Genomic DNA, 13,223 nt, shown 5'->3' with positions numbered 1-13,223 from the left:
AAATGCGTCCTTTGTGTCCCAACCTATCCCAAATTTCATAGTGAGGCCCAGCCAACTCCAGTTTCCAACAACTGTGGCAGCAATATTACTTAGTTTTAATATTACGCTTTCTGGGTCACAAAATAAACGTTTAAGATATTTTCAGGCGAATGTAGCCGTGTAAACTTCAAATATCTGCTCAGTTTATCAACACATCAAATACTTGCAAAAGCGTTCTCATGTTTTCGGAGACGTTTGTTACCCAGCAGTTCAAAGCTTACTGGGATGTTGAGACCTACAAGAGCCAGCGAGAATACTGCACTCCCAGCACATCGTGCCTCAACCACCCGGTCAGCTTCGAGCTAGCAGCCTCTGAAGCATGCTGCCTATTTTTGCAAGATCTCGCAAAAGTTTATCTGCATTTTTTTTCTCCCATGTCCCTTGCGGGGCTCCGTAGCCTTGCAATAAACATACACAGCATATATATTAACTACTCCACCTTCTTCATCAAAACAAGAATCATAAAGGTAATAAAAAGAGTCTCTCTCACAGCAAAAAAAATGAAACAGAAGAAAAAAACAATCCCTCCTCACTGTAATTTTCTTTTTGATCGCAACACATTTTCTTTACCCCAGAGGAATCTGCATGCTTCATGGGGACAGCCTTTTACTGGCCCTCTCTAATGCCAGAGTATATGGTGCACTCTGGTGACTCCTTCTTACTCTTCCATCTTGAAGATTTTCTTGAGGGGAAATCCAGAGCCACATAGTTTAGTCCTGCTTCTTCACCCTCCTGTAAATTATTAACAGAAATGAACAAACATTTGAAAATATTTTTAAAAACATAGGACACGTAAACATAAACAACACAGAGAACAACACATAGCCTTGTCTGTTTGTTTCTCTTCAAACGATTATTATTTGAGACGACTTCATGTTTCCGTGCAATGGTAACTGCAGCTGTTTCATATTTGCTAGTTACGATCATGAAAACACACATCTAAAGTAGACATATTACACTAAAGTGTGACCTAACCAAACATGTCCTCGTTCACTTTAAAGGACTTGTTGGTGGGATGTCAGGTGTGATTCATTACTAAACTGTCATTGACACCTCAGCTTCAGATCAAAACTATTTCTTTTACCTTTGCTGTCTGCACTTTCCTGTATTTCACAACATCCAACTGCTTCCTATATCTTTTCCAGAATGTTTATCTTACTCGTTCTGTGTGTTTCAACCTTAAAAATTCAGTATTTAATTTGTCAATGAGAGCACCTATCAAGTGCAGTACCTATCCAATATTATGATCGAAGTCTAGTCATATATGTCATTATTAGATAGACATTATATGGATATTTGGATAGCTATAGATGGTGTGTGTGTGTGTGTGTTTACCTCATTGCTCATTTGATCCCCAGATGATTTTTCCTGTTCAACATCAGTAAAGACTTCTACTTTTCCTGTTCATTAAAAAAGATATTAACAGTGATTTTTTTTTTTTACCTTGTCAGGTCAGAATCCAGAATAAACTGTTTAAGGCTTTAGTAATGCTGTACAGAGCCTCCATTTACTCTCACGGCAGCTTCAGCTTCACATGATGATAGAAGCACATTTTAGCACCTGCAAATTCAAACCGTTAACCTCCTGTTTTATCACTTTGGTCGATTAAAATCTGACTACTGGAACAGCTGCTTAAGTCTGGTGGAGTCATTTTTATGTTCATGAAATGCATTTGAAACAACTTCTCTTTAATTATCTGCAATTGTGACTTCATCTATTAAGTAACTATTTGAATTCTAGTAAACTAGGAATATTTTTGTTTGTGTTTACTTATATACACTATTGTAATGGAAATGTTGATAATAGTTTTAGGGAAAAAAATTGTTTTACAGAAAACTTGCATGAACCACGAGGAATTAATTTGAAATTCAAATTTCTGGCAGTTGTGAAGTTTGACAGTTCTCTCTATTGAGTAGAGCCGAACAGAAATATCACACAGAAAGTGCTGAATATGTCGAAAATTCACTAATTTTGTTAAACATGACTGTTTGCTTTAAAATAATCGTTGGCCCTTTTTCCAAAACTGAAGAACTTTAATAAATAAAAGTTAACTATCCTCTGCCAATCTGGTGTGCAATCATCTTAAATGGCAAATGTATTTATACAGTAAAATACAATAAATTATAAAAAATATTCAAAGATGCAAATTATCAATAAATACATCGTCAGACAGATTGAGCTTTTTTTCATTCATCTGAGAGAACAGCGCAGTGGATTTACTATTGTCATGACTTTCCCTTACATTTGCCTACAGGTAGGCTCATCAGGTTGCGTTAGTGCACTGCTGTTGTTAAATTCATATCTTTTAGTTCAGCAGACTCCAACTTTGTCACATACTGCAACTGGTGATTGTAGTCTTTCTTCTGCTCTGGTCATGTTCTGTGAGCTGAAAGGCCTCTCTTATCAGAACCAATAGAATGTTTCATGACTTTCATGGCTGTGGTGAGCACAATTTAAATTTGCATAAATTATAATATATATATATATATATATTAAAATATTTATGCAAAAGTTCAAATAAATATCAGTTTGATGATTTTAAAGTTATAATAGAGTTGTTTAAGAGCTTAATTTAAAGGTTGAACATATTATATGGGACAACTCATGAGCCACAATTGAGAATTATTTATTTAAAGTTTAAAAAAAAAATAGCACTAAAAGGGTAGAAAAAACAAATGCCCTGAATTAATTAAAAGTGTATATCATAATAAATAAAAACATAATAAATTAAATGAAAGGCTCTGAGCTGTACAAATAACAGTCAGGATAGAAAAGAACTTCATCACTACTCCTAGTTATAAATTAGTGATGGGATTTCCGGCTCTTTCGGTTCGGCTCACTAAAAAGAGCCGGCTCTTTCGGCTCCGAACCGGCTCTTCAGGTTGTTTTGTTGCTTTAATTAATTTATTATTAACAATAATATAAAATTATGCACAAAAGGAATTACTAACGTAAAAACAAGTGGTTTTATTTATATATGTTTATATATAAATATATGCGGTGGCCCCTACAGACAAAACACGTACAAACTCCAAAACACATTTCTAGCATGAACTGAACTTCCAAAGCAGAGCTACTAGATCACTTAAATTACACAATTGAAAGCATGTGTGTATTGTTTGTGTATTTATACACAGGCACTCATATATATATTCAAATAATTTAAAAAAAAGTTCATTTACCTGTTATTACCACACACCAAATCCAGTCATTGGTACTTGCTGGCTTGTGTAGCCACAAGATAACAAAGGCTCAACACTGCGCCCAGCATCCTGGAGCACTTCTGTTGTTCTTTTGTACGTGTTTTGAGTTTTTATGTGCTTCTGAGTTTTTATATGCTTCTGAGTTTTTACGTGCTTCGGAGTTTGTACGTGTTTTTACGTGTTTTGGAGTTTGTACGTGTTTTGGAGTTTGTACATGCTTCAGAGTTCGTACGTGATTTGAAGTTTGTATGTGCTTTGTCTCTAGGGGCCACCGTAAATATACTTTTATTTATTCACTCCACATAAAATGTAATAAATAAATCATATAATACAAAAATCAACTATTCACATTTCAAGTTTTAACTATTTACATTTTCAGCTTTTTCCTTTCACAAATTTAAAGTGAAAAGAACACAAAACACTGCAAACCACAACACAATTAAATATAAATTATAATATGAAAACTAAAAGAACATGCATATTCTCTGTCATATGGACCTGCATGAATAAACTTTCTCAATCCTTTATCATCTGCAACCGAAAATAGTTGTGGATGATTACTATACCTTTCTAATGTTGTTGTCCCTGCCTCTCTTTCTCTCTCTCTGGCTCTGTTCCTGTGCTACTGAGTGTAACTACCGCCCCTCCCCCCTCTGCCCAGCGTAAAGCACAAGGCTCGCGTGCAGAGTGAAACGGAAAAAAAGTGCGAGAGAGAGGCTGAGAGAAAGAAAAAAAAAAAACCCCACGTGACGGCTCGCGATAAGGAGCCGGCTCGCGTCGTTCACGTCAAAGAGCCGGCTCTAAGAGCCATTTCGTTCGCGAACGACCCATCACTATTATAAATGTCATAAGAAACCTACAAGATACTCTCTTGTAGAAACAATGATTGATATTAGTATTAGCTTTTAATATTTTAACATGTTTTAATACGGGTGCTACTCCTGTCAGCTAAGAACAAACTGAGGTTACAGTTCAGTAAATAGTAAATATATATATCCATCCATCTTCATCCGCTTTATCCGAGGCCGGGTCGCGGGGGTAGCAGCCTAAGCAAAGAGGCCCAGACCTCCCTCTCCCCAGCCACCTCCTCCAGCTTGTCCGGGGGAATACCAAGGCGTTCCCAGGCCAGCCGAGAGATATAATCTCTCCAGCGTGTCCTGGGTCTGCCCCGGGGCCTCCTCCCGGTGGGACATGCCTGGAACACCTCACCCAGGAGGCGCCCAGGGTATATATGTATATATATATATATATATATATATACGCACACTATGTTATATTAGATGTGAATAACTTACCTTTGCAGTGCTCGCGAGGTTGTTTTTTCTTTTTTCTTTCTTTTTTCTTTTTGGTGAGAATCAGTGCAAAGTTCACAAACACAGAGCAGGCCAGCAGTGCTCCAAGCACAGTAACGAGCAGGAACTCCTCTGGAATAAGAAAACATTACAGCAGACTGTTAACATTCTAATTATATAATGGCACAATAATGTACATATCTCACTGTGAGTGAGGTCACAGTATTAAAGTTTCATTTAAATAGTTTTCATTCACTGCATGAATTTTGAGTTTCAGAAGTAGAAACTCAGGAAAAGCTAAAAACAAAAAACATTCAGGATTCCAACCACTTTTTGACTCAATTTCCAAGATGTACAGTGTCTCAGTAATAAATCTTCATAAACATTAGTTCATACATTTGTGATTTTTATGCCAAGACGAAGAAGAAAAAGCACAAGTAGCAAAGGCAGCCAAAAGGAACCTGCAATAATTCTTGTAAGCTTTAAACTGCAAATCTGATTTATAGATTTCCAACCACTGTGGACTGTGAGACGTAAGAACATTATAATGTTTATATTAAGTATTTTGAGCTGTCAGCAGCTAATGATACATCATATTGCATATCCACACAATGATCACCTAATTATCTAACTCACATCAATTTTAGAGGGCTCAAAACTACCATGCGAAGCCCTCTAGTATATATTCATGGAAACCAAGACAGCAATAACAAGCAAAATAACTAAAGACGTAAATAAGACTTTACAAACATACTGGTCTCCACTTTAGCTCCTTCCCCAAACAGGATCTGTCCACATGTTACCAGAGTACAGTAGTAGGTCCCACTATCAGATGTTTCACCATATGGACACTGATCTGTCTCAGTTTTGTTCTTGGAGAGGAGCGAACACTGCAGAGTGACTGCATTACCCAGATGGACTGGCTCCACTTCTCGACTTTTCTTCATGGTGACAAATGTATTTTGCGTTTTAGGATCTGTGGGAGTCACAGAGAGACATAAAATAGCATTAACTAGAATTGTTTGGCTTTAGCCGCAGATATGATATAAACAATCAAATTAACATACTTTACCATTCACTGCCACAATTGTGCCATTTTTAAATCTCATACTGAATGATGATCCTGCTTGACAGAAGTACGTTGCTTCATCTTTTTTGCTTACATTTCTTATGATAAGAGAATGCACATTACCCACTTTTGTGGCACTGAATCTTGAGTTGTTCTTTTGAAATATTTTGTCAAAACTTCCTTCAGCAACTGTTTGAACCATATATCCAAAATTCAGCTTATACCAGTAAAACAACCCTTGATCACTTCCAGAGAGCGCACATGTCAGAGTCACATTATCTCCGGGTTTAGCCACAGTTAAAGAGATCTGCTGAGGAACCTCATTCGTTTCAGTCAAAGCTGAAGCAAAGAGACAAACCGTAACAGTTAGAACAAAACAGAAAAAAGCACTCAAAAGTATATTCATCATGTTATGCCAAATATTACAAAACCTCATGTTTTACATTGTTTACAATGATAAACTCACACAATGTACTTAGAAGCATCAAAGAAACCAGTCTTCCAACCATTGTGGTACCTCAGCCTTCTCTTTCATAACTAATATCTTTACACTCAAAGGAAGATTTAGTCATGAGCTGATTAAGGTTTACAAAGTGGAAATCACAGTGATTGGCTGAAGCACAAAATGCACTTCCTGTAAAAATTTGCAAACCATTTACATATTTAGAGGCAAACACATTATTGCAAGCTGATGACAGAACAAAAAAGCACTCTGCTTTCGCTAACATAAGTTATGTCGTGTTACACTTTTGCTTTTTTGAGAATTGTAATGTAATTCCATAATTTTTATTATACTCTACTTGATCTGCTAGTCTTTATCGACCTTTGAGCTTCAAATTGTTACATTTAATTGTTTTGTAAATGTAAATGTTAAAAAAAATTGTGAAGTTCATTTAGGTCAGCCTGTTAAAAAATAAATGATGATAGACAAACCTGACATGGATCACCTGTTAGCTCTACTTTTACAGAGTGATAATACAACGTAACGTAAACTTTATTCTGAACTCTATTTTCTGTTTACACAAAAAATAGAGTTTAAAAACTGAAAGTTTTACCAACCGTTTGAAAAAAATGTAAGTGCCAAAAATTAACCTGACACTTTGAAACATGAATGACCAACAAACAGGGTTTTTTTCCTTTGTCATGACATGATATTGTAGGCAAGTACTTACAGTAAAAGATGTTTATTGAGTAATTCTCTGTGAGGTGAGAAATAATGAGGGAAAATATGAAAAGAGGCCACCACAGACGTACACTCATTGTTTTGATTAAAGCTGACTGCAGGAAGTGTGTGCTGTGTGCAGCTTAGTGTGCTACAAATCCATCCATTCATCTTTTTCTTTTTTAATTATCTGCTATTAAGTTATTTCTTTTTCAAGTTATTGTACCCTAAATAATAAGTCACATTTTACATGACATTAAGTGAAACCAGCCCCAGTCGCATTTCCACACACTTTATCTCCCTGCACACAAAATGTTAATTCCATGTTACATAATTAGTTTCATATCTGAGTAGACAAACTTAGATCATTTTTTAACCATAACCAAGTATTTTTGTTGCACAAGCCAACAGAGTAGTTTTGGTTGCTACAACTACACCTTCACTGGCTTCACTGATACTGTGCTGCCAGTGGTGATGCACTGAATTAGTTTTCTGTATATCAGAGCTGAGCAGACACCTACTCATAATCAAACATGCAATGACCTGAAAAATACTGAACAAAAGTCTTTATTGTGGTGTCCTGTCTGCCTGTTTGTCTGTCTGTTTTGTGCTTTTGCTATTAGGTTTAATTTACTATCAAAGTAGTTCTTGAGTCGGTTCATTTGCAAATAAGGACTTGAAGTCACCTGCAGTCTTTTATTTCTATCATACTTTCAGTATTTTCAAGATCTCTGTTGTAACGTATGTAATTTTGTCTATAAGATGAATGAAAATTGTTCTTATTTAATTTTTTGTAAGCTGTTACCTTGTTTTTTTATAATTTGCAGACTGTTGACATGCTGATTAAATACAAAATCATATAAATCATTCACTTTACATTCAAAGGACAGGGAAGGTGAAACCCGTCACAGAGGTGTGACACGATGAAGGAAAAATTCAAAAGTCATCAAAACAGAAGCACGCTGGTTCACTGCATGCTGTGAACCAGCGTGCAGCAAAAAATCCCCTGTTACCCCTTCAGGCGGTTTGCCCTTCAAGCTCGGGTCCTCTACCAGAGGCCTGGGAACTTGAGGGTCCTGCGCAGTATCTTAGCTGTTCCTAGTACTGCGCTCTTCTGGACAAAGATCTACAGTGTTGTTGCTGGGATCTGCTGGAGCCACTGGCCTAGCTTGGGAGTCACTGCACCTAGTGCTCCAATTACCACTGGGACCACTGTTACCTTCTCCCTCCACATCTTCTCAAGCTCTTCTCAGAGTCCTTGGTGCTCCTCCAGATTCTCGTGTTCCTACTTCCTGATATTTAGATTTAGATCTCATTTCTAAGAGAAGTCCCACTATGCGACAAAAACAGTTCAGGAAACAGAATACAAAGTGCAAGGTGTTGATCTGGCCTTCAAACTCAAGCATCCTGCACTGGAACAAGCCCACACATAACCCAATACACAACCCACAGAACCCAAAATGGTTGTTCATTCATTATTTAAATTATATAAAGAGATTTTATTGTAGATTAGAAAGTTCTTATCAACCCTGTGGTGAATTACAGCTTCATATATGATGTGCTCTGCATAACTGAGATGTGTCTGAGCTGTGGATAGGACATGAAGGGAAACCACAAATGACTAGAGACATGGAGATGAAGAGACATGTCAAGAACTGATCATTTTGTAAGTCAGTCATCCTGCCAAGACACTTATTTATATAGCAATTTAAAAACAGCAAGTGCTGACCAAAGTGTTTAACGAGGACATAATAAAAATGAAAAAAGAAAATAAAGTAAAAATATATTTTAGTATATTGATATGTAACACCCTTATTCACATGCTAAACCGGGGGGTAGAAATGGGCACATACACATGCTAACACTCTTACAGGGGAAAGTGCGGAGCTTCTTGCACAGATAAAGGAAATCACTAAATCCTGGGGCTTATTCACTTATTGTTCCATGTGTTTTCTTTTTGTTTGTTTGTTTTTTCATTGCTTAATCAAGATTCTCCAAAACTTCTCAGACCTTATGTATGTTTATAGGTGGAAACACTGACCTTTACAAGCTAACAGCAGTGACGAGGCAACTATCTAAAAATAGTTTGACTGAATCAGCAAAAGTCTTGTACTTTTTCACTTTCCAGTATTGTGGTATGTCCCAGTATCAGTGCTTGTGAAAGAACAAGCAAAGCCACATGTAAGCCACATGCAAGATGCAAACTATGGCTGGCTACTTTTCTGCTTTCAACGCCCTACCAATCCTGTTTACTCAGAATGCATATGCATTTGGGCATCAACAGGACGTGTAACTAGTTCAAAACAAGCTGCCGCAGACTATTTTTAGCTGAAGCTGTCGATAGTTTTTAGACCTTCCTTCCTGAATGTGGACTCATTTTGTTACGATAAACTTTAAAATATACAACTACAACTTTTAAAACTAAATGCTAAATACTTCTTTTTAAAGTAGAAGCTTTTAAACCACATCATTGTGAGCAAATACCACAATGTGCAGGACGAAACATGAATGATTCGAGCAGGCACGATCAATTACAGAAGAAAACCACACTGCTACAATGGAAATTCTCATAAAACTATTTTTATATCACACGTGAAGCATATGCATATACTATTTATGCAAACTGCCAGAAAAAGATGCCTCTCAGTGGATTCACACCTCGTTTGGATCACACAAACTGCTGCTGAATTTTTCATGCATTTTTTGTGTGTTGCGGGTTGTTAAATGAACAAAACATTACAGTGCAGTCTAGCCTAGAAACAATCCGGTCGTTAAGTGATGACGTGACGAATCCTACTTCCGGGTCTAAAGTAGTCTGCGTTTAATATGGCTTTTGTGTTGTTAACATGTTTAATGTTTTGTATTTTCTTCTATTTAATCTCAAAAAGCTCCTAAAACAGTCAGTGATCACTGTTGACCTCCCTCGGCTTTTATTACCGCTAATCATTTATTTAAGATCAGTTTTTAAAACCTTAGGATGTAACTACAGCCCAGCCCATGCAGCAGTATATGAATGACTAACCTCGTATTGTGGATGGATTATCTCAGTTGTTCTCCTGGCTGAAGTTTGGTCCTTTTACAGCATCCTGCCATGCGATTACATTTGTTCCTGACCACCGAGAACACTCACGTTAACTTTTATCGAGTGGAAATAAAGTTAGCTTGTTTATATTATGCTAACATAGCTGTGTCGCTAGCGGTCACGTAGCACATCATTATATACCAGCTAGCCCAACTTCAGTAACCCTACAAACGTCACTGCTGTTTAGTTTTCTGTCTTCATTTATGCTGGAAGTGATAGCAGAGCTGTACGTTTTAATTTGTTTCCAAACCCCTGCAGTCAGGACATGCTATATTGTATTTAGATGGAAGCTAGCGAGCTAACTCCCTGCTAACTTCTAACTCCGTTAAATATCACAAATTCCGTTTTCATGGATGCCTGGATGATAAACTCAATTGTTACACCTGGTAGAGCAGAACGCTGATCATTTTATTAAAGATGAAAGACTTTAGACAGTTTTTCAACTCTCAGTAATGCCATAGGGATCGTTTGATATATGGACCTGCAGCGGAGTTTAGGCACAGACACGGCTAGTGACGTCAGACTTAACGACCGGATAAATGCATGAACTAGTTTTTCAGCAATAGTCTGAGACAGGATATTTCTACGTAATTTTAGAGATACAACGCAAATGGAATAAAATAGTCTTGTATATGCATTGAAGGACATATCCTGGTCCTAAATGAAAGGTGTTCTCACAGTGTTACTGGAGGCCAAGGTAATGCAGAGTAAGAATCCTGTTAGATATCATATTTCTAAGATTTTCAGTTTTATCTGAATTTAGAAGCAAAAATTAGAGGCCTTCCAGGTCTTTATTAAGATATTCCTGCAGTTTAACTAATTGGTGTGTTTTATCTGACTTCATGCATTGAGGTTTAGCAGGACAAGCATAGAGATGACTCCACTGTCAAAGGCCAGAAGAAGATCATTTGTAACCTTCACGAAAGCTGTTTCTGTGCTGTGATGAGCTCTGAAACCTGAATAGTACTTTGTCAGAAGTATTAGCCCAGCAGTTCGATGCAGTTTTTATTTTTAAATTAAATAATAATTTCTTTATAGCACTTTGTTTCATTATGATTAGTTTAAGTCAATGTAGAATAAATGCAGCATTGCAGCCCCAGCATGTTGATCAAGTGATGACAGACACTCTGCTTCCACCTGCTGGTGAGTTGATAAATTCTTGTAATAACTCAAACCTTTAGCTCAGGCTTTCCCGTGCCACTCCCATCTCCATGAACCTTGTACACTGTCTTCTATTGTGTGCCTTCTTCCTGTTTGGCATATATTTCTCTAGTTTGTATATATTCCTCTTGTCATATACAGTCCTCTTGTCTGTTATTTATTCTTGCTGACCAACAAGTTATATGTTTACACGATGCACAGTTGGTGTGGACTGCCCACAATTTTGTTGTACTGAACAACAACAACAACAACTATTCACAAAAAAGGACAGCATTTTTGGAGTGTTTATCACCCTGCATATATGTTGCATACTGCCTATGGCTGTTGCAGGTGGTGAGAGCTTTTATTAAGCTAAATCAGATTAAAACCAATTTGAGTTACACTAGGTCTCAGTACAAAACATGTTTTAGTTGGTTACTTTGTTTGAAATTTTTATGAGAATTTTAATTTACGTCTGTCTTCTAGTCCTAGGTACATTCCTCAAAAGGTTTGCTACGGTATACTTTGCTAAATCCTTTAATAACGCAATTTGTAAAAAATATTTAAAAATATGTCGTAACAGGAGTTTTACTAATAATGTATGGATTGCATAATTTTAAATTGCCTGCTGTGAACAAATCTCCTCCAGTGCTTTGCACATCTCTGGTAAATCGCTGCAGTAATGTGAAGACCAAACTCAATTTTTACAGACACGTAAGACAAAGCAGACTGTCATTTGCATCACAGCAGATTCTTTTGTCTCACATTAGCATCTAAATCTGAGACTAATGAATATATGTACACTATATATAATAGTATATGCATTACTGGATGTGTATACTAAATATGTGTTTCTACACGTGTGTGTACATATTTTACAAATTAAATAGCGTAAACAATAAAATAAAATATATAAAAATATACAGAGTTGGTTGAGACATGTGCAAAACAGAGGCATTTATATACAGTGTGGTGCTCCACCCCAGGGAAGAAGGTAACACTACCTGGGTGGAGTTTCCCCCTCCATGGGCAAGGGTACCTAGACCTGGGGTATAGAGTACGCTTGGGGAGTGTGATTGTGTATACAGTTTCTATTTATGTCTGCCTCTAGAGAGCATGAGGGTGGGAATGGATGTTTGTATCTGTGTGTGCCTGTTTGTTTGTGTCTATATGTCAGGTTCGGTATCAGACGCCACCTCTCTGGGGACATCTCAGGCCCTCCAAGGTATGGAGGCCTATCTCCCCCCACCACTCCCCCTGCCAGTGGCAGATGCCCTCAGACATCAGTGCGTTGGTGGTTCTTTGTGTCCGGGGATGGGCGTCCAGGTACACACCGGCTCACTCCTGGTGGTTGCTTGTAAGGGCCTGGAGCCTGGGGCTTGCTCGGGCCCCTTCGGGGGTGGGGTGCCCTCGGCCTCTTGGCCTGGGGCTCGGTCACTCTGGCACAGCTGGCTGTCAGCGGAGCTCATGGGCACGTCACTGCAACTTCAGATATGTGAAGCTGGCAACCTTTTAAGTTCATTCATTTCTCTTTTTGAAATTTTTGACTGACCGGGGAAGCCGCACAAAAGCTAGCAAGCCACCGCTTTTCCCACTTATGTACAAATACCTTTCTGCTCTTATGCATGTCGTCATATCGAAATATATGTTATTGTTTATTAATAAACAGCACACAGTGGTCCCGCTGTTCATCCGTCACTGCCTCGCTTTTTCGCTGATTTTTTTATGGCACAGTTCAACTGTCAACAATGTGCATTGCATTCTGCAGCCTGATTGACAAATCTCCTCCATGTCGTGTCTCCTGCGCTTGCCAAATTTGTCATGTTTGGTTTTGATAACCATCACGTCCAATAAAAAAAACAGCACAAAAACACCCATAACTATGACCCTCATTCGGAAATAGGCACCTCATCCACACCAGGGGCTCTGCCACCAAGGAGTTGTTTAAGTGCCTCAGTGACCTTGCCCCCAGAAATTGGCGGGTCATCCCCCTCATCCCCAGACTCTGCTTCCTCCTTGGAAGACATGTCAGTGGGATTAAGGAGGTCCTCGAAGTATTCCTTCCCACAGGCTAACCAAGCCCGATAGGACTCCTTCTTCAGCCTGGTGACTCCCTTCTAGTGATGGGTCGGTCTCGAACGAAAGGGCTCTTAGAGCCGGGTCTTTGACGTGAACGACGCGAGCCGGCTCCTTATCGCGAGCCATGGGGTTTTTTTCTCTTTCTCTCACCCTCTCT

The 13,223-nt window shown here is 38.1% G+C and overlaps 1 protein-coding gene across 1 annotated transcript; it reads right to left on the bottom strand.

Moving 5' to 3' along the window:
* Positions 1-645: 645 nt before the first annotated feature.
* LOC146638037 (uncharacterized) lies at positions 646-6,112 on the bottom strand. Its single transcript, XM_085374318.1, has 6 exons — positions 6,070-6,112; positions 5,607-5,942; positions 5,289-5,510; positions 4,538-4,666; positions 1,375-1,439; positions 646-771 (listed from the first exon to the last, which is right to left on the bottom strand). Exons 1-6 carry the CDS (start codon positions 6,110-6,112, stop codon positions 646-648), a joined length of 921 nt encoding a protein of 306 aa, XP_085230444.1.
* Positions 6,113-13,223: the final 7,111 nt, after the last annotated feature.

Source organism: Diplotaxodon limnothrissa, linkage group LG2 (assembly GCF_057381915.1).
Source record: "Diplotaxodon limnothrissa isolate DT_005_m linkage group LG2, D_limnothrissa_male_GT1.1, whole genome shotgun sequence".
In the NCBI taxonomy this organism is placed as follows: domain Eukaryota; kingdom Metazoa; phylum Chordata; class Actinopteri; order Cichliformes; family Cichlidae; genus Diplotaxodon; species Diplotaxodon limnothrissa.
This window is presented reverse-complemented; position numbering and strand designations above follow the sequence as displayed.

Coding starts and splice junctions, on each gene's coding strand:
- LOC146638037 (XM_085374318.1), bottom strand. CDS start 6,112: ATGGTTGGAAGACTGGTTTCTTTGATGCTTCTAAGTACATTGT. Junction 4,667..5,288: donor AGGAGCTAAAGTGGAGACCA/GTATGTTTGTAA, acceptor TTCTTATTCCAG/AGGAGTTCCTGCTCGTTACT. Junction 772..1,374: donor GGGATCAAATGAGCAATGAG/GTAAACACACAC, acceptor AATAATTTACAG/GAGGGTGAAGAAGCAGGACT.